Source organism: Trachinotus anak, unplaced genomic scaffold (genome assembly GCF_046630095.1).
Source record: "Trachinotus anak isolate AG129_WGS33_773 ecotype Australia unplaced genomic scaffold, CSIRO_AGI_Tana_v1 ptg000009l, whole genome shotgun sequence".
Classification (NCBI taxonomy): domain Eukaryota; kingdom Metazoa; phylum Chordata; class Actinopteri; order Carangiformes; family Carangidae; genus Trachinotus; species Trachinotus anak.
Genome location: NW_027273860.1, coordinates 3,816,419 through 3,839,109, shown reverse-complemented (window position 1 = coordinate 3,839,109; position 22,691 = coordinate 3,816,419). Strand labels below are relative to the sequence as shown.

General features: G+C 38.1%; 1 protein-coding gene and 1 long non-coding RNA gene across 3 annotated transcripts in view; one reads left to right on the top strand and one right to left on the bottom strand.

Moving 5' to 3' along the window:
* Positions 1–22,691, bottom strand: part of LOC139625048 (cadherin-12-like) — a 93,180-nt gene that overhangs the window by 37,352 nt on the left and 33,137 nt on the right. For both annotated transcript variants that reach the window (XM_071484632.1, XM_071484633.1), the window contains 3 exons: positions 7,089–7,383; positions 3,493–3,612; positions 1,505–1,672 (listed from right to left, as the gene is read on the bottom strand). In XM_071484632.1, the coding sequence (XP_071340733.1) occupies positions 1,505–1,672; positions 3,493–3,612; positions 7,089–7,383 (583 nt within the window). The remainder of the gene's footprint in view (positions 1–1,504; positions 1,673–3,492; positions 3,613–7,088; positions 7,384–22,691) is intronic.
* LOC139625049 (uncharacterized) overlaps positions 7,993–22,691 on the top strand; it is a 60,092-nt gene continuing 45,393 nt past the window's right edge. Inside the window, exons 1-2 of the long non-coding RNA XR_011691826.1 lie at positions 7,993–10,242; positions 10,462–10,601. This is a non-coding gene — a long non-coding RNA (uncharacterized lncRNA). The remainder of the gene's footprint in view (positions 10,243–10,461; positions 10,602–22,691) is intronic.

The window sequence follows — 22,691 nt, the reverse complement described above, 5'->3', positions numbered from 1 at the left end:
AATGCCCTTCTTAGTTTATTGGAAAATGTTGCATTAAATGTTGTTTAAGTGGGTTCTATACATAAGGTCATGCTACACCAGAAGATACTGCTGTGATGTGTATGTTATTGCACTTCTTCTCATTTGACATTCTGCAATTTTACTGTGGATCTTAGGTTTTTCCTCAGTGCTGGTCCTGGGATTGAGGGATGGTGAGCTGGGGCATACGGGTGAATTTGGGCTGCAATAATTTCAATAAATAATCAAACACTTTCAAGGACAAGTATTAATTTTAAAAGTCCTTTAAAGTTTGTGTCCTTGTAACTTTTCTTTTTGTTAGCTCAAAATGCAGTGAGGTGCGGGTTGAGAGTAGGTAACAAACAGCTGCTACATGGTATTGTCAGTGAGAAAAAAAAAAAGCTTCTAGGATAATTCAGCAAAGCCAGATAAAGCTACTGTACACCACTATTACTCATGACCTCTGCAGCGTTTGTAGTTGCAGCCACCTCTGGTGCCATCACAGAGGTTTAGGGGATGGACTTCACAAACGCATAATCTATAATAACGCAGGAGGAAAAGAGAGATTTCTGGAAACGACAGATGTGGCACTGATTCATGCAACAATATGATATGTACACTAAAACATCTGATGAGGACCACCAGCGTAGCAAGAACAAATATAACATATATATATATATAAATATATATATATTTTATTTTTTTTTGTTACCTGTAAGCCCTTTAAAAGCAGAAGAGAGAAGAAGAGAAAGAGAGGATTTGGGACAGGGCAGAGGAGGCGCCATACTTGGCCCAAGCCTCTGTGCTGTGACAGCATTATGGAAATATCATCTTTTCCACAGAGCCAAAGGAGCTTGACCGTCTGACTACCTGAATTTACATTCAGAGGAGACCACTCGGTGTCACCTCAAAATACCAGAAGAGACTGCATCAGTATGGCAGAGTAATTTTGCTTTCCTGTCATACACTTGCTGTTTTGGAGGAGGATGGATGCTGCACACAGTTTAGTATTTATGCCAATATGTAGAAAAGCTTTCACAGATCAATGAGTATACAGTTACGTATTCCATCTTTGCTTTTTACATGACCCGGTGAATTGTACAATCAAATTAATCTGGTTTAGCAGCTTATATGAAATAGCGGATAAAGACAGTGTTTAAATACACTGAATCCCTGGTGCAGCACCATCACACTCAAGCCGGATCTAAATATAGAAAGATGCCCCTGGAGTGAAATAACACAAATCCTGGTTTATTTGCCCGGAGTAGTAGCTGTAGATGCAATCATGCTAAATAAACAGACCTTTGCTTACGACAAAGCATAATGACAAATAATGAAAACCAATTACAAAGAGTAGACGTGATGAATACCCCCCCGCCCTGTTGTAATTGCACAGTGTTTATTTTGTTATCATAAAATATATCAACCTGTGCAAGGTCATCTGCATTATTACCGGTTTCCAAAATTAAAATTTGGTGTTGTCTATTAATCTACAAAGGACACTCACTTTTAGAGAACCTGGGTGGATTATCGTTGACATCGCTGAGGGTGATGTTGACGGTGGTGGTCCCGGCCAGCCCCCCTAGCTGGCCCCCCATGTCCTTGGCCTGGATTAATACCTGGTACTGTTCCTTCACCTCTCTGTCCATATTGGGCAAGGCTGTCTTTATAACCCCTGGTGTACGGCAAGATTGATGAGAAATACAGATAATAAAAAAGTGAGAAATAGAGGAAGAAGAAGAGATAGTGAGAGACAGAGATGGTGAGATAAGAAGACAAAGGGGAAAAAGCAGTACACATAAAGTCCTCTGAAATATATTTGATGCCAAACGCACAATTTACTTCAAAATGCCCAATGTATTTCTACCTAAGGAGTGCACTCCCCAGTAAGAAGCCGCACATGTGCCCCTGACCAAGGCTGAAATAGAGGTCATTTCACAAACTGGAGACACTTGACATTCAATAGAGAACTCTTGTGAAGCCATATGATGATTCACTTGAGGATCAGAGACCCTGAGATCAGAGAGCGTTTGTACTGCAGATTAATTGCTAGGTCAGTAGGAGGTTGGCAGGCTAAGTATGCAGGAGGCAGTATAGGTGGCTTTTTCCCTCCTCTTACTCCATTTGTTATGTTGAGGATGTGAGGATGTCCTATTTGATCCACAGACTCCTAACATACATGAATCCAAAATCAAAGACTATGTTTATGTTTTGAAATTTCTGTCTTTTTCTTTTTTTTGTGTCGAGGCAGGGGTGTCTGCCTCTGACAGGGATAATTCCCATAACATGCATGGTGAATTATGTATGTTGTTATCGTCCCTCTCCCCTTGCTCACCTTTTCCCTCCCAGTGTTTGTTCCACTTGTTGATGTGCATTTGGAGATAGATGCTGGCCCAGCAAGGCAAACATTTACTTTAACAGTTTGATTTTTTCCAGCATCAGTTTGAAATACAGTCACAGGATGTGCTCTGTTAGCGCCATAATCAGCAGCAGATTCCACCGAATCTGCCTGTGTGATATGTATGAACCTATTTTCATATGCTTTGAACTGAGCCAGAGAGTAAGCCAACAGCAGCTCACTGCCGGCAAACACTGGAGGTATGAAGGCTTTCAGATTTAGAGCAGTCATGTGCCACAAGCCCCTTGCTGCCACTCTGCAACCTTTTTACTACCCATGACACCATCCGCTTAATCCAGCAAAGTGCAGGTATAAATGAAGTGAAAAAAAAATAACACTGTTAATGTTTCAGCATCGGATGTTATTTTGTTGTTTGCCTTTTGGTCATTTCAGTTTAAGCCACCTGCTGTAGCAGGTTGCTGACTTACTGTGCACAACACTGACTACCCAGTATCCTTGCAGCAAAGGTTCAGAAAGCCACTGGTGGTTTAGAGATAGCAGGGTATTTCCTGATGCTGAGACTCAGTTTATGGGTTTACCTAGCATTTTGATAAGTTGCAAAAAGTGATGACATTCTGCAAATCCACGGAGTGAGCCTCTACCATATTTAGAGCCACCATACCACACCACATACCACACCATTTGATTTTTTTTTTTCATCTAGCTTTCTCTGAAACAGATATTGTGAATCTTTTAAATTATATTATATATCATACCAACTGATAATGGTGAATGTTTGACAATGTTTGATATGTTTGTTTATTTAATACCTGTAAAATAAATATTTTTTGGATCGCATGAGTCCTTTTGTTTCTGAAGAGTTCATTCTAAGGCCTGTTTTATTGTCCTGATGTATGGTTGCACTAGTCCACTGATTAGAAGACACCAAATCATTCAAATCATTCAAGACTAATGGCCTCAATAACCTTATTTCACTGCAAGATTGCCTCGCTGCAATTGCCAGGTGCACATAAAACAGAGGCACTTATTTTCTAACACGTTTGACACGCATATCTAAAATGCAATATAAAGATGTTTATGAACTTTACACTGGCAAAATCACTGTTACTTGACAGAAAGAAGGATAAGTACTTTACCGGTTTTAGGGTCAACAGAGAAGTATGGCTGGCCATGCAGGATGCTGTATACCACTCTAGCGCTGTTTCCATAGGTAGGGTCATCTGCATCTGTTGCTGTCACTTGCGTCACATATGTCCCTGTAGAAAATAGCGGGAGGACTTATTGGCATTGACTTAATTTGTTTCCCACGTGAGACTGAAATCCAAACTATTTTAGGTTTGTCAGTTTCTTCAGTGATCTCACCTGACACTAATGAATGATGAATCACAACTGAGAAAGCTACTGTTAATGCTGAACAGTCAAAGTCCCTGATAGAGTGCGGAGGAGACAGAGTGTGTTGGGAAGTTGTTCAATTTTCCTGTTGTATGTTTGATTTGCACATTTGTAGCAGCACTAAGTGGCTATTATTTAAAAAAAATAATAATAAAGCAACGGTAAAATGCTCTTGTGCAACCATTCATTAAACAATGCTACCGTTAAGAAAACCAAGGTCCATGGGAAGAATAGTATTAAGATGGCAGTCTTCCAAACTCCTGTAGTAACAGGAACAGAACAATTACTTGTTGGAGGTTAAGTTCATCTCCCTTAACTAGCTGGCATTGAAAACACTATTACTTTAACGCAGGCCTTATTTATCACACATTTATATCCAACAGAATCATTCAGAAGTTTCCAGTAACCAACAAAAAAACGCCTTGTCAGCCTGACCATTTTATAACTTTAAGACACAAACACAAGCCTAGTGTGTGGGCAGATGGGCAGATTCTTTAGAAAGACTCCTTGCAGGCAGGGTGACATGGGCAGACAGCTCTGTGTGCATATGTCTATGAATCAATCACATACCCACATCTGGCTATCTTAAACGCATGCTGTGTAAAATTTAGAATTTGTGTAATTCTTACAATGAATAGGAGACACTGACCACACTGGCATTTACATGGTCATTTTAGATTCTGGTAAGCTCCCAGTCGCCTGTAAAGAACTTGTTGTATATTAAATAGGCTTTGCAGTCTGAGCAGATGGTAACAATGGCATTAAAACATTAGGTGAGAGAGATTAGTGTCTCAATCCTCCCTAACAAAGCCACACATTCCTGATTAGACATACCAGAGAAGGACTGCATTGTGTTAAATAAGCATATACAATAGAGGAGATAATACATTCACACGTATTTTCAGTTCAGCCAAGAAGAGAAAACCCACGGCACTACGAGCTCAGATGTAGTGCAAGATTAAAAGCCTTTATGTGTGGTTGACACCTACACATTCTCAGGCGACAAAGGTGACAGCCTTTACTTCGGCGTGAGACATAAACAAGTAGAAAAATATATTAATATAAATTGTGTTTGTAAAATTATGGTAATTCAGGTGTGAGTAAGCACTAGGTGGAATGCTGGATTGCTTCAGAGGTCACTGCTGGCAAACACAGGAGGAGAATGCAGACAGGAGTTTTGCAAAATGTAGATTATCTGTCTGACAACATTTGGCAGTTTATTGTAATGTCACAATACACTCCAGAGGATCTCAATCAAGCTAGCACAATGTACACAGATTTTTCTGACAACATCTGAAATACAGAACACATTTTATATTCAAATACGAAGATAAAGATAGAACAATTGCAATAGTGCAATAATAGGACTCATCTGATTGGAAAAGGTTCTGCAGAGGTACATGTAAAAGAAGAAAAGTCTGATATTAACAAACAAGGAGTGAAATGAACATTCATCCTGGAAAAGACAGTTTGTGGTAATTACACTGTCTTTTCAAGCAACTCTCTTAAGTATTTTTTTTATTTGGCACTTTCTCTAAATTAATCAGGGATAAGCTTGTTGCTAACAACTCTAGGGGAGTCCATGGATTATACCACAAGTAATTTTTTAATGTTTGGCCATAGATTAGTCTTCATTAACGACCATAATTGCATATTTATGTTCCACAACTCTCTTTTCATTTTTGTTTTACCCCGCTAACACAGAAACATCCACAGGGACATTCTTGCCAAAGACAACAAGAGGGGTGTAACAGTTAATGAACCCATTGATCACACAAGTCTCGCTGGTATAAATATTGATAAAGATTGAAAAGTTCGATGTTTATATAATGGTTGCCTCTCCTGTGGTGTGTTATTTTTTGCACTTGAAGTCAAGATAACGTCTTACAGAAAATGTGGGGGGCGGGGGGTGTTTAGAACTCAAAAATGAATTGTCAACAAAGATATTTCTAAGAGTGGTGACATTCTGAATATTTTGGCAACAGTTATCAGAGTTCCTTATAATTTTTTGGGTGTCAGCTGTAATTTGTAACAATGACTAAACCCATTTTATTTTGTTTTTGTTTTTTTTATCCTAATCAGAATTGTTCATTTGTCTGACTCTAAGATTAAGTGAACATTTTGTGATTCTGCTTGATTTCTCGCACCTTAATCATATTTTTTAAAGATAGAAATGACGTTAGAGATAGTCTTTCATGTTCTTTTTTATACTAACATTTGTTTAACAAATATAATCAACAAATCACCGTACACTCAAATTTAGCCTCCTTCTAAAAAGCAATCAGTCACATTTTGGCTGGAAGTATTTTCATGAATAATTTCCATTATTAATCATGTGTGATTAATTTAATCCCCTGTTATTAAAATAAGCAGACACATGAAGTTAACTTTTCTTATCACAAGGACTACTACTCAGTTGTCTGATGTGTCCTTGTGGGCTTAAGACTCATCACAGAAACCTGGTGTTACAGAGTTTTCTATGTCTATGATATCTATTTGCATTATGGGAAATGTGAGTTTTTGTGGCATGACTCATACTAGGTATGAGTATTCATTTAAAGTATTAAAGATAATGGAAAATACCCATTTATTGTAATGAAACATGACAGGGATGGTCTAAAATGATAATAAACAATAAATATGTGAGTATCTTAAATCACAGGAGGATAGCATTTTGAAATAGTTTGGTAAATTCTCTCGAAAAATTACAAAAATGATCAAATGATTATCTAAATCAAAACTAACTATTCATCTGCCCAACAATCTAACTGATCACATATGAGCAGTGTTTAAAGCTAATCTCTGCTCTGCTTCTGTGATTCCACAGTAAACAGTTTGTGTTGTAGTGTATGATGTCAAGTGTTCACATGGGGGCTAGGCTGTGTTGTTCCTGCTTTCAACTCATACTCCAGAGACTGCTGATTTTGGAGTTTTGAGAGCTGCATTGCCATTCAGAACAAGAGGAACCATTCTCTCAGCAAATTACCTTGATCTCTTCTCCCTGGGGAGGATGGGGGATGGTGGTGTTGGTGATGGTGGTGGTGGTGGTGGTGGTGGGGGGGGGGGGGGGGGGGGGGGCAAAGCTATATAAAGGCAGAGCTGTGAAATGTACTCAGGGCACACCAAGAATAACTGGATCTCTGAAATGTCAAAATTGGTTGGAAGGGGCAGCTTTGCCCCTCTGGTTGCACCTGTGATGCTCCTGTAACTCAGCTTTTGTCTTCCTCAGTTAAGGAGGAGAAAACAGAGCTTTTACTGCACAGAATTCCAATTCATTAATGATAGCACTGGCTTCTCTATCTTTAGTGGGCAGAACAAATCACTTCAGATAGCCACTTGCCTACTGGAGACATCTCAGGCACGCTGGCCGTATACGGTCCCTCCAGGAACTTTGGCTCATTGTCGTTGATGTCTTGAACCTTGATTACAAATTCAGATTCAGGCTCCAGGGGCCTATTGGTGTTGATGTCAACAGCCTGGGCGCGCAGGGTGTAGTAAGGCTTCTCCTCCCTGTCAAGACTCCTTAAGGCATGGATGTCCCCTGTTGTTTGGTCAATTGTGAAAATGGAGCCAGCCCCTTCCCCCGAGAGAGTGTACTTCACCCCACTGTCCCCCTTATCGAGGTCAGTGTGCAGCTGCAAGACAAAACAGGAAAAAGACAGGTTGAGTGCAAACTTTGGCACAGATAATGATTCATTGAAAGCACTGGGGGAGAGATGTCAAAGAACACTATTTCACAAAGACAGTCAAGGAAACTGACTTAGCATCAAAGAGCAAATTCATGTCTCTGCAAGATCTGCAAAACACTAAGTCATGAGAAAAGTGAAATGATTGTACTTTCAGAACATTTCTCTGATTAATGAGGCTAAATCTCTCATAAATAATGTATTCTTTCAGTGCAATTATGCTGCAGTGATAACTTTTCAACATCTTGGACTCGGTTCTATTCAAGCATGACTCAGAAACCTTCGGTTATGTGTTTGAGGAGATAAGAGTTTTTGATGGTAAAGTTCAGACTGTGACAACTAGAGGTAAATACCATTTTCCACAGGAACATTTTTTAATACTTTCACCTGACAGCTGAGGTCTGTGACCAGTTGACTCTCAGCACAGTTGCAAAATATCACCACTCCAGTCAGAGAACATCTTTGTTAATATAGATCCAGGACCACTGCAGCTGTCTTTGTACAAGACACACACATTTGAGGATTTTGGCAGATAGCCTATTGACATAGTCATGTTTACATCCCTGCAGAGATCAGTTATACTGTTCAAAGCATTTTAAATATTCATGGGCTCTAATGCAATGTGATCCCACCATATACAGTATGGACATTGATTTTTGCCTTCTTATCAATGGCATGGACTTTCCACCAACGGTGTTAGAACAGCAGTCAACCTGCTGGTTTGGGGCAACATGGATTAATTGCATTGGAATACCTCTAATTCTGCACTTTATGACTGAACATGGGGCTCATTGCAAGCATTGCTGTAAAAAGAAATGTACTATGGTTATTTTTGGCTGCTTTCAGATGGGTGAACTAGCCTTTTCCAGCTGATGTCATCTGACTGAATACCAACTACCATGCTGTAATCACCTTCTTATTTGTGCAGTGAATGACTGAATGGATCCACACTCTAACACTGACTTTTTATGAGTAATTAAGTCTCTCTCTCTCTACCCCACTTGTAAACATTAAGCAATCATTTGCACATGGCCAATTTTCCACTGAACTCCCAGCCAAGGACAGGAGAGGAAATTTGAGATATGGCTATAAATTCTCTGCAGGTTGCGGTTCAAAACAATGCAAGACGAGCAGATGCAAGCACAAACACAGTCGGAGTGATTGGCGATTCAGTGCAAATTGCCCAGTTCACACAAGCATTGCATGGCATTAAAATGCTCTCTGCTATGGTGCATTATTCATTGCTATTCAAATCACTGAATTATTTTTAGTACGTGACCCTTGCTGCGCGACAGCTAGATCCCATAACATTTTCTGCAATGAGCACAAAATCTGAAATGTAGATTATATATTGTCCGTATGAATAATGTCAACAACATGCTCCTCCTCCACAAACTAGACAGTCTGACAATGAGACAAAGTAGATTACAAACTGAACTCTCTATTTATGCTTACCATGTGCGGTAGATAAATACTGGGTATGTCCAGGCAGATGTTGTCAAGTAATTTTTAAATTCAGGCTATTAAAACATTCTACTTACTTTTTGGGTGATAATGAATTTTTGTTTTCACAGTTGAAGCTCAATATATGGAATGCCAACTACCCCTATTTTAAATCTGTATCCTCTACAATTTGCTGTTGGTATGCAATTATGTGGCATTGTACGTGTTTACAAGGATCACCTGATTATCCATTTAAAAGGAAGAGATTTCTGTAAAGGGCTGTGAAAAGTAGTCCATACTTGTGCCCCCCTATATTTGAAGCTGACAAAGAGACTGATGTTCTTTGTTGCAGTTGGATTCGCCTTTGACATTTGCCAGGCATTGTTGGTCCTCTATGGTGTACAGAAATGCGAAATGCTGTGGATCAAACTTTTAAATTGAGATGACCTTTTCCCCTTTTGATTTCTTTCAGTTTATGATGTAATGAGAGGGCCTCTTCTAGTCTTAAGCAAAGGGAACAAGGGGTCAACTAAAGTTGAAATTGATCAGCCCTCACAGTCAATCAAAGAAAACTTTGAAGGCATGACAACCAAAAGAAGTAAACATGCTTCAAGAGACACACAGTGAGTCAACAATATCAGTCATGCATAAGAAAACTTCATCGCAATCATGCGTGACGTGTTTCATTTATTCCAGAAGGACGCCTATAATTCACATTTTTTTTAATTATGATAATTAATTAGGGATTCTGTTTTGTTTGTTTTGTTTGTTTTTTGTTTTCACGTGTCCCTAGTTAAAACAATGAAAAATGCTTTGGTCAGTTTTTCCTTTTATTACAACCTGTCTGTAGTAGTCCTGAGCTTTGAGAAAGAACAGAAAGTCAATATGAGCTGGAATTTATTGGGACCAAAGAGCACCTTTTACCCTCCAATTTGTTCAGTGACTTGGGGTTACAGGTTAACTATGGAACAATTCAGTCCCGAATTTCTGGAAGAAAACAAATCGAGGGAACGAGGGAACGACAGAGGATATTACCGCCCTCGGTGTAAATAATTAGGAAGTAAAACAGCAGCCATCTTGTTTTTCGGACAATTTGGTGTCTCACTCTTCATCCCCAGGCACAGAGAGGTGTCAGAAGTAGAAATCGAAACAGAGTGCACCTTGCAATTGAGTGAGTTTCACCTTCGCCATAACTACCTCAACGGGAGCAGCTCCAGGTGTTTTTAAGGCTGTAAAGTTACTTAATTGAAAAGACAATAGCTAGAAATGTAACTGCGCAATGAGAGGTGCGCAGCTCGCTGATGCCAGGTGGCGCTCGCCGGATAACAGCGCACAGCTTTGGACAATGTTGTGAAAGACTTTGGGGTAAAGTTACTGAAATGCAAACCTTTGTGACTTTATTTGAACTATTAAAAAACAGAAAGTCTTTCGCGAAGACTTGTCTGCGCCAAAAGACACGCAGGCTTCACCGCCTTGGAAATGCGAGCTAGCGGAAACTTTGCCGTGTTGTGCTTCCTGCTGCAAAAAGGCTGAAGGAGCCATTTTTGTGTAATATCTTAAACGTTAACCTTCGTGTGTCTACAGCAATTACACGTTGAACAAAATCGTTTGTTCTCCAGCTGAGCGTTGAAAGGACTTGACTGAGAATCACAATTTCCAAAACGGACCTTTGAGGAGTTTGGTTGGCGATGGAGTCATGGACATGTTACCTGTGGCTACGAAAGGTAGGACATCATTTCATTTTATGTTTTTTTTAATAGTTCTTGCAGGCCACTTGCCCTTTTTTGTTTCATTTGCTTGGTAAAAGGCAGCCATGCCATCAATCATCCGGCTGTGTTGCATTTGCTGCGTGTGAGAGAGCAATACGTCTGGGCGATAAACCATTACAATTTATTGGCCTCCAAAAATATGTTCATATTATTTTCCAAATATGGCAAATACATGACCAAATTATGGAAAGAAAATTATCTGTTAATGCAGAACAGTGAAACAAAGTTTACTGCATCAACTTTTCAACAATATCAACTTTTGTATTTTATATGCGAGCTCGCTTACATTTGACATGTCTTGATTTAAATTGGAAAAAAAAAAATTCACAGCATATTTAAACATTCATTTAAAAGATATTGCCCAGGCTTATGTATGGGTGTACACATATGCACAGGCATGTATTTGGTATTGAACTGACATTCTTTCCTGTTTTATTCTATTGTGTTTCATGCTATGCTATGATATGCTGCGCTGTTTGCTTGAAGGCTTCTGTGCCAGCTGCTGTGGTGCTCATTTGCCACTGTGCCTGTGTGTGCACAGACATTTTTTTGGTTTTGAATTGAAAAAGATATAAATTTAAGAATATCTGTGCTTGAATTTGTTTGTTTTCTGTTCTCAAATTTTGTATTGCAATGTATGATTTCTTTTTTACTGGCAAAACATTTGTCATAACATATTGTGAACCTTTACAAACAAACAAAGAAACCTTCTATGCATGATAAAGTAAGTGCGAGAAAGATATTTTGAGGGTTTTGCACACAAATGGAATGATGGACCAGATGGCAGGTTTGACACACTTTGGAGGCGTTTTGACTGCAAAAGGTAGGACATCATTTTATTCTGTTTTGTTCTGTGCTGATTCGCCACCATGCCTTCATACTACATGCTGGTGTTGGTCCGTGTACCACTCAGTTGCCTGTGAGCATGTGTCTCATGGTTTTGTCCCACTTGCTGAGAGGATGTCTGTGATGGTTGATTTTTATGGAGTCATGGACATTTATGTGTTAGGCTATGTTATCAGACAAATTGGGGGAATATTTTGAGCAGTAATGGTTGTTTTATCTAACATTGTGTGGCATGGCATGTCTCTTGAATTTATGCATGGGTTTCTTTATGGATTTAAACTGCTAATTAGCTGTAAAGGTGATTTTTGTTTTGATTATAATTGTTGTGTGAAATGTAGTTGTGGTACAGGGATTTTGACTTCAAGTTGGAAATCGATACTGTGATGGTTTTGTTCAGGGCTGTTCTGTTATTTTTATTTTTATCTTTTCTTTTCTGTGCTGCTTGGGTGTAGGCCATTGTGCCATTATCTTGGTCACTGTACTTGCCTGTGTGTATGTGTGTGTGTACATATGCATGTTTGCCTGTCATACTTTTGTTAACCTGTGGCAGTGTTGTTGGCAATGGTTGCTTACATTTTGTGGTTTTTGTATCTTATTTTGCTGGAAAATTGTATCAGTCTCCCGTACAATGAACTGAATAGAGCCTCCTCTCTAATTAAAGTACTGCCATCAGAGAAACTGAGAAGCACTTATTTGAACAGTTATGATTATAGTTATATTTCATTGTGTGATTGTGTGAAATTGAATTTCACCTGTCATGTGTGTAGGTTAGGCTGTAGAACAATAATTATTAGCGAAAAATCACCACCCTTATGAATTTAAACCCTTTAACTAACTCTAGGGTATGTTTTTTGTGTTTTATTTTATCGGTGCATGTAATCTAAACAAACTAAAGTAATTAAAAATTACATTATTACATACATTAAGTTTAGCCAAATAAAAGGGAACTGTTTCTTGTGGGCTTTTTTAACAGTCAGCTGTGTGGTTTAAGAGTCTTCTTGCCCTTGGGTGCTCCCGAGAAACTTGTTTTGCCAGGTTTGCCAGTCTTCAATAAAACACTGTATTCCACCATGCTGTGTTTTAGTCAGGCAGCAGGGAATCCTGCAAGAGGAGCTTTTTTGCGTAACTTATTTATTATCCATCTTGTTTTCTATTGTGTAGTAATCCTGTAATCTTTTGCAATTCATTCACATTATCTGCAGCCTCATTATACTAGATCTATCTCCAGATCCTAGTGTTGCAGACTTGTTCAAACAGTTTTGTCCTATTAGACAGATGAATTGTCAATACCAGTGAACACCAATTTCATTATTATGCATTGTGAAAGTTATTACTTCTTTTGCTTGTGGCATACTGCAGAGATCAGAGTGGCAGATGGACTGTTGCAACAATGTAGTCATAATAGGATCTTTTACCAGTTAGACCTAACCAACACAAACACATTGGTGAAGGAAAACATACAGTGGGGTGCACACAAAAACATGAACACCTAGAGCCTTATGCAATCCAACACAAACTGCCAGTAACAAACACTGTTGTCAAAATATAGTGTCCCATTTTGGTTGAGAATTTTTCATGACATACAATTTGTGATTGTAATTTCATTACACTACACGATGTTCATCTTAATTTGTCACTCACTCCTGGTCTACAAAGTAACAAGTACCTGACAGTGTAGTCTGTACCTTGTAGTGCTGAATCAACATCTTTCAGAGACACCAGAAATTTGGCGTTGTTGTAAGCTGTTGCAAGCCAGTTGTTTTGCATTGCATAAGACTGTTTAGGTTTGATAGCTTCCATCATACACTACACTGCACAAAAGCATCTGAAGGCAAATAGAAAGTGACACGAATAATTGCTATGTTGATAACACAGCAGCCTGTTCGGGCAACACAGTGCTTTTCTTGACCGCAGCTGGATGGGGCTTTAGCATCTCTGCACTGTGGGTGGAAACATATTTTGTATACTGAATAATGATCACTTTGTATCCAGGATTAATAGGGAGTTTACATTTGGTTGTCCTTTGACTGACAATAAGAAAAGAACAGCATATTTTTCACAGTTGTAATGCATTCAGCGCAAGTACCCAGGAGAGGCAGCTGCAAATCGATTCAGAACTGCACAATTAAAGATGAAATGCAAATGCAAATGTAAAAAGAATAGGCACATAGCATCATTAATTATAAATGGAAGTTGACTGATATTAATTAAAAATTCCATTACTCTTAACAATGGTAATCAATTATATAAAAAAGATTCATTAATAGGGAGGCAGAGTCTTCTTTTGAACTACAAAACATCCATTGGGCTCAGTAGACAAGAGGCACAATCACAGCCACAGCCGCCTTAACAGTAAAATAAATTATTTTACTAAAGAAAGGAAAAAAATGTCATTTTCTTTCTTCTAACACTTGTCTGTTTTGTTGATTCATAACGCATGAATCAACAAAACAGTCTATGCATGCAGAATTCAAATGATGGCATTAGTAATAACCTTATGTAAATTTGAAAACGTAAACATACATCTGCTGAGCATAAAGCATATGCAGAATGACTGAATGAGAGCTGGCTCGTAGAGACAGTATGATGATATGCACCCGTATTACGGTGACAATGTCTTAACACTCCATTTTTCATGATAAGCATAATTAGCAAGATGCTCTTCTCAGGGTACCAGTTGAGTTGACAGCTATAAAAAGAAGGAGGTAGTGCAAGGAACTGAAATAAAAATCCTGTTGCCATCCAAACTTTTACCATCTGTTGGAGTAATTATGTTTGTCTTCATAATTTTTTTTTTTTCCTCTGAGATGATTGCTCGGTGTTCAGTTTTTCAAGATGCCAACTGTCAGACATTTTAGATTAACATTTTAGACAGTTAGTTGATGCTTTTGTGAAATGGATGTTGCGGTGGATTAAGTAGTTGTCCTGCTGAACCTCATTTATCCAGGATGTGTGGCTTTTTATGGACACCAATTAGATTTTGTAGGGTTTCCAAGCTCTGACAAAAATCTCTATAATTTCCACAATGTTCTGTCTAACCATTAGGTCATCTTGCCCTGTCTGCAACAGTTGAGGCAATGTTAGATGGCCAGTGCGTCAGAGGTGTTATGCTGTAGGGCTTCAGCAGTGCCGTCAAAACAAATATCAGGAAGCCTATCTATTCATCTCCTATCAATCATCAATGCAAAATACTTCTATTGACTGAAGCTACTCAACTGCTGGTACAAATGTGGAAAATGGTAGCTTACTGGCTGGGAAATAGCCACATACTTAGGACAGTGATTGTGCTTTACAGGGAATTCTTGACTCGGAGAGGGGGGTGGCCCCTTTTTACTTAAAGGATTTGCAGCACATGGTTCCTCATTGGCAATGCAGTAAACTCGCATATTGATTAATTTGAGTGATTTCAGAGGAGAATGTAACCAACCTCTGTAGAAAATGCTGTAATTGGATTTCTGCAACCAGGATTATGTGCAGCTTCTCTCAGGAATGCATATGGAAGCCACAAGTCTTTGCTGATAGCGAGGTAACATTGTTCCTTCACTGCACCAGCAAGTACATTTACAAAGCAGTAAATAGCCTGAAAAGGGTTAGAGTAATTTAATGTGTTTGGTTTTGATATTTACCACTATACAAGATCAACATGCCTCCTAACTTGTATGACAAAGCCATTTATTGCAGCTTTATTATTATTAGCTATTTATTATTAGCTTTATTGTTCCATATTTAATGTAATTATATATATATATATATATATATATATATATATATATATATATATATATATATATATATATAATCTTCTGTTAGAATTCATAATGTGTGGTGGTGTTAATTAGTTTAAATATGTTCAGTGTCCATACATGTTTTGTATGCATCCCTGGCCCACTGCTGTCTTGAATTTATTTTTATGCTTCCATTCATTATTAGGTCTGAAACAACCCATCAATCCAACAACCATTGAGCCACTGGCCTACCAACCCAGTAGTATAATGACAGACTGGCAGTATACTGGTATGTTGTAGGTGGCTCCAAGATTGTGCATTGTCAGGCCAGTGCCATGTCATTCCACATCATGACTGCTGGTTGTGGAACTAAGTTTTCGGAGGTAGTCAGTGTACTGGTGAGCTGCTGATGGAAAGAAAACACTGTCAAACGCTGCAAGCTTATTATAGTTGATCGATATTGGCTTGTGAGCCATTTCTTTGCTGCTGACAGCTTGGAGCTTGCTATCTGTGTTGTGTCACGCTTCAGTCAGGTAATGGGGTTGGAGGTAAAAATGCGCACATACACTCTGGAGACTACACAGGTACAGAGAACATGTTAAGGGATGCATATGTGTTTGTGTATTAGGCTTTTCATTTTCACTAAAAGAAAAAATGATAATGGTGTTTCTGCTGGGCTCTACAGTAGAAAAATATTCCCTTACATCTGGAGAATGATTTGTAGGCCATGGCAAGTCTGTAGCACCGCAATGCATGATTTATAATAGTATGTTGTGACACATTCTATCTTTACGAAAATATTGCAGTCCCTGTGATTTGGATAAAACACGCCATATTGCAGTTTTTGATAAAATTTTTGATTAATTGTTCTGTGTGTGTGTGTATACATGTGTGTGAATGAGAGAGAGCATAAGGAAGAGGGAGAGAGAAACCATGGGGAGATGGAAAGGACAAAATGGAATAGATTGACAGATATAGCCTAGGGTGTGTGACAACAAATAGAAGCCACTGAGTTATATTCCCCTCTAAAGCTGTAATTGTGAAGTGCTTTGTACCTCTCACCTGCAGTTGTAAGCAGACATTCATGAAAACCAAACAACTACATTCACTGTGATTGTTGATAAAACTGTTACTTAGGCCAATGATCTTATGACCCTCTAAGATGGAGTTGCAGCAGATTTGTTACACATTAATAAAACTTTCCTAAACATGTTTTCATGTGAGATTATATTTTGCATAGCAGATAACAGTGTAAGAATGATTTTTTGACACATCACATTAATGTACATGATTGTTATTGATCTTAGAGACTGGGGTTAAGGCTTGATTCCCTTTTCTCATACCACACTTGATTAAACAATACAGTGATATTGATACAACATACAGAATGCAATTTTCTACCCAGAACCACAACAATATTGCCCATCAATGTCAAGATTCAAATGGAGAATGGTGACCACAGTACTAAGTGATACTGATTGGGACATTAGCATGCCATTTGGAAATATGATCCAGGCAATTCAGGAGAAAAGTCCATTACCCACCAGGACAAAATATATGAAACATATTACTTTGGCAGGGCAGATGAATGACATCATTAGCTTTTATTTCAGCTGTTCTTTTCAGAATTTCTCGCAACATTCATCATCAAAATACATTACAATTGTAAATGCTCTCAACCTCTTAATATGTTCTAACAAGCAACTGAGTCACTGGCATACCTCATGTATAATCTTCACAGGAGCAATCCTTTCAAATTACTTTGCACTTGACAGTGATTCTGCCTATTCTGGTTAGGCAGAATATTTCTAGATGAATTTAGGGATAAGATCATGTATGAGCATTTAAACGGAGAGTGTTTCATACACATTTTAGAAAAGCTTCACATTTCCTTCAGTTTCTTATTTACAGTCAAAGATATATGAGTATCTCTGTGTATAATTCCTTTTCATTAAATAACTGTATTAATCCAGTGTATAGTTGTTGAAATTTGTACTGGTGCGCTATGTTTCCTGTCTCAGTGAATGTAGCATTATTGTGTCAGGCAATCGGGTACTGCATTGGACATGCTTTATGGATGTCATGGAACAAGATTATTGTTTGGCACTTTGTTCAGGCTTTGCATACAGTAGCCTTGCTTAGCTACAGGTCACTGAATAGACCTCTGCATACAGTGCAAAGCAATTAAGTTATGAAGCATGTGATTTTCTGAGATGATGTTAATTAGCTGCTGGCTTGCACTTGTCCCACTGAAGTATTTTACAACAATGGCTATCATCATCATGGCGTGTCAACAGGTTTGCTGCTTTTATATGGGGCTCTTTAGGTTTTCAAGCATTTTACAGCTAAATTTCAGAGCATTTAAACTGAACCATATTTAACAATGTGGAACACACTATCACCAGCAAGGCTGGTAAATTTCATACGGTCAGATAATGGAATCTCTCTTTGTTGGGCCTGGCACATAAGTCTTGTTGAAAAGGTTTTTATGTCCTTCTTATAGGTCCTCATTGAAAGATTAAATTGTGGGCTCCACATCAGTAATAAATCTCAGCCAGCTGTGGGGTGGGACTGGGAGCAAGAGCCATCAATGAAAAGAGGGATGGTCATTTCTTGTCAGGCAGGAAGCAAGGGAATAAACAAGTTGTGGGAGAAACAGGGCTGCCCTTTCTAGGAAAAGTGGTTTATTGACTTTTATTTAAATGAGCGACCTTTTGTCGGCAAGTGTAAGAAACGAGGCACCGGAGCATGCCGCTGCGTGCCATCACATGCTCTGTAAGGATACTGAGAAACTTTTTTCTTTGCTTGTATAGGTCCGAAGTGTGACTCTTTATAAGCTCACTGGATTTCTTTTTAACCTTCATTGCATATGCTGTTATAGGTATGATTGCTTTCTGAACTGAATGGCTAGTGTGTTAGTTTATTTCCTTTTTTTTTTTGGAATGGATTCCCTCACAGTATTTTCTTGCCAAGTGTATAATTTATCTAGTCTTTGAGAGAGACTCTCACATTTCCTTGTTATCATGTTCCCATGACTTGTATGAAAAGAAAACATTTTTGTGTCTGATGCTTTCTGTGGACGGGACCACAATGGAGTCCCTCTGACGTGCAAAGATGTGTTTTTTTTTTTTTTTTTTTTTTAAATGCACTGAGCAACGAGAGTTGACGTTACCCGTATGTGAATCCAATACCTCATCAATGAGATTGCAAAGGCTATACTTATAACAAATGCTCTGTGTAGTCTCTCTCTGCTCCCTTGCTTTCTGTCCAGTCCCTCTGTACCTTCTTTATCTGTCTCTATCTTTTTCATACATGCAGCATGTTTTTCTTTCACTCGTAAATCAAAGCCTGTATGTGCATTGTGCTATCACAGGATAAAGTCAGTGTAAATTATTAGACAACTCAAATGGAAAACACAAGTGGACAAATTTTCTTTGCTTGCTTCGAATTTCATCCGCTTGCATCACAGTGACGCCCTGTTTGGTGTGTTTTGTTGCATTTATTCAGAATGTCCCTGCATTGTTAGTGATAGCAAGCCTGAGAGATGTGTTGCTTTTGATTATACCTCCTGGAAGTAAGTGGTCATTAGAATATTTATCATGCATCGAAATGACAAGAACAGTTTCTTTTATGTAGATTCTGAATTGCCACATTACTATAATTCTAGAGAAAATATGTCAAACAGCAATTCATGCCCATTATGTTCAGATGGAGAGTGCTGTGATGCTACACAGAAATGCTTTAGAGCTATAGCTGCTGAACTCAGCGGAGAGTTTAACAGAGACTGTGGGGAAGCAGTATTGCTTGATATATTGCCTCACCACTAATGGCAGATTTTTCTTGCAGATAAACGCTGCTCAGCATAGGAAAGGCCTCAGCATTATCTAATTGTGAGTGCTCAGGGTTGTTACATTTACCCTCTTAAGTCCTCTGGGCTTTAATTGCTAATCTGTAATGATGTGACTTTTGTCAACAGGAGATTGTCAGAAGTTTCTTTACATGAAGGCTTATATTAAATGTGAAGTGTTGGTGCTCAAAGTGATTTCTAATCAATATGTTCTCATGGTTCTGTTGTGTCTTGAGTGAGATGAGGAAGACAGTCATACAATTTGAAAGCTAATGGTATTTGTCTTGCCAGACTGCTTTGTCTTTGTTTATAGTTGAATTCTGTTGTGGTATTAAGTCCCTCATTGTACTATTTCAAAAGTAAATTTGATTCAATTTACTAGCAGTTTCATCTTCCACAGAGGAATCTTAGCGGAGACTCTCAAGAGATTATGTGAAAAATGAAATAACCACTGTTCTAAACCACTGCAGTTAAATTGCCATTGCGCAAGGCCCTAGAGCAGTTGTTTCCATACTAATGCCAGGAGAAGAGACCAGTAGTAGCGCTAAAGACCATGCTGAAGCCTGTCATGACCTTATTTGCACCTCAGGGTGCAAAGAGGATAATTAAGTAAGCAGTGTAAGTAGCAGCCTCCAGTTGTGACTGTGGGTTTCTGCACATCTAGGGTCTCCTTCATCAAGAAACTGTTAAGGCAAGAATATATAAATTCTGGCAAAATACAGTGTTGTGTGTAATGAGTTTGTGTGTGATATCAATATGAATATCATTACTTTTTTACTTATTTTTCAGTTACACAGTTTCACAGTTTTTGTTCTCAAATTAGGGTGCATACATTGGATATCTGAGTCTAATTAAACTGAGTCTAAATTATAATTTCTTTATTTTATAGTCATACTATACCACCAAAACAAGTGGAAATGCAGATGAGGCATATTTTCCACTGGTGCCTGGTGCTAGTGTTGCTTTACTTGCTCATTAATCCAAAATAGACCAGACAGCATGTAAACACTATACTAGCATTTACCTATCCTTCATATGATGACATGCAACTTCAGAAGAGAAGGTTTGCACATGGAAAAGGAAATGTGCTATTAGTGTATCTTTAGGTCATCTATAATTTTATGACCAAAATTTGGTGTGTAAATTGACTTTTAAAAAGTTAATAAATCAATATGACAAGAAGAATTTTAAGACTACCTACTAAAATCGAATGCAGACCACTAAGACAGGCAGTAAATATTACCTCTGTTTAGGCTATCATATTCATTTTTGTTGTTAGAGAGTAGGCTATGGCCATTTTGGAACGTGTAGTATAAGGCAGTATTTTATTGGATTGCACTGAGCTAAAATTTATATTTTCAGTTTTGTCCACCATAGATATACTGTATGTATTATTGGACATGGGCTAGCGAAGAGACACTGAAAATGATTTGTTGCGAGCACAAAGATGTATCATACTCTTGCAATATAATATAATGTATGTATATATAATGGTTTTGTGGTGAAATGGATTAGTATCAAGTAGCATTAGGTAATTTACTTGTAGCGTGGCGATGAATGTGCCATAACACTTCATGTACTTGATATAGGTTCAAGGACTCAGATGACTGTTTTGAAATTCTAATCGAAGACATTCACAAGGACAGTGAAATGTTATCATCTTGTTTCCAAATGTCTGCTGTCACTACGAGCAACCACTGGTGCATTCAGGTGAACGTTACCAGTTAATAGACAAACTAGCTGATCCGTAACTCGGCTACTCCGACTCTTCACTCGATCATCAGTGGTTCTGCCCCCTCATCCTGTCTTCCTTCTGTGATTGTCATGCATTTTGTACACTGTCAGAACTGACAAATATTACTGCATCTTGTTAGTACCATGAATTATGTTTTTGATGGCCAGTGCTAATGAGTAGTGATTTGACTGTTGCAATTACAGTTGTCAGTGATGCATTTAATTTAACACTTTTGAAATAGATTTTATTATTGCTGACACACTCAGGTTTTGCTTGCACAGAATGTAGCAAGATTTAAATGTTGGAACAGTCACCCATATCTCAATAATGTGTTAGTTTAATTGTGCTGTAAGGCAAAATAGAAACCCAAAACTTGATTAAACACTTTCTATTGATCCAGAGACCTCAAAGTTAAATAGCAGCTAAGAAGTCCATAGATAAATGAGGAGTGACTTTATCACCTGCTCTTTCACTTGATTTCAATCTTATATTTACATCTTTTAAACAGCCACAACATTGACTCTTTCTATTTTCTTATGCTTTTAATATGAAAAGTACTGAAAAAACTGTCCACAGTAGTTATCTCACTGAACTCACTAATTGAGAGATAATATGAATAATCAGTTTTTAGGGTGCAGTCCTAAAGATGAATAATACTATATTAATAGAAACAAATCAAATTAGCTATTCAGTTTGATTCTAAGCATACATTTACAGATCTCAGGTGTTCTGCAGGCTCAGATAACAGATGTGTTCATATTCTAAGACATCAAGAGAATCCTCGTAGCCACATGCCTACTATGCCAGTTTGGTAGGGATATTATGCATGACCTGTGAAACTGTGCTTTCAGTATAAGCAGAGCCATTAAAAAAAAACAAAACGTCAATGGTATATTCTCAATGTATATAAGCAGGATAGGAGGGGAGAAAACAAGAATCATTTCAAAAAAAGAGTAAGGAACAGGAACAGCACTGAGCAGATATTGTGAGAGTGGAAGTGGCTTACTACATTACCATGCAAATACACACACGTTTTTCACTCACATATGCATAAATTTTTTAGTATCCAAGTACAAACTTTTGGATAGACAATTGTCCGGATGCTCTATATAAAATGTTTTGGATACAACAACTTTGCAATTGATAAAAAATAAAGGGCCCTGCACCTCCCTCCCTCAACTTTTTTTCTTTGTTTGCCTCTCACTGGAGGGCACTGCCAGCATCACCATAAGCAAAATGCAATTTGAAGGTTGTTTTTGCAAAGCTACATTACCTCTGATTAGTATGGTAGATAATTGCCCCAAATCAGCAATAAAAACTTTCAAAGGGAAATTTCAAAGAATTTGTATTACGCCAAAAAGTTTAAGTACACATAAAAAGAAAAACCAAAGCATGAAACAGTAACAAAACCTAATTTTAGTGAATTGGTGTTCACCTGCAAACCAACCTTAAATACTCAGGAAATCTACTACACAATGGTAAATAACTTGCATTATATTCATTATTACTCAGATAAAGAAAGGTATGGAATTTAAAATGTGAAGCCCCAATACTCTGCAGGTCACTGAATGGAAATAATGTTTATGCTCTAGAGTGAATATATTGCCACAATTGATTTGTTACAGGACAATCATTCATGGCACTAAGACTTGTGGTCCATTAGAGTTCATTTATGTGCCTTGAAAAGAGAACTGCTACCTTTTTTATAAGCCTTTGTGATCGTAACTGATAACTCCTTAGAAGACATGTCACTAACACCCTGCCCTTCCAGTCTCTAGGCAACTTCTATCCTGTTACAGCTACAATCAAAGACTATAAGATTGTCTTGACAAAGGTCCCAAGATCTCATCTCCAAATGCTTTTCATATGGCATAGAATCAGTCAATTATTTT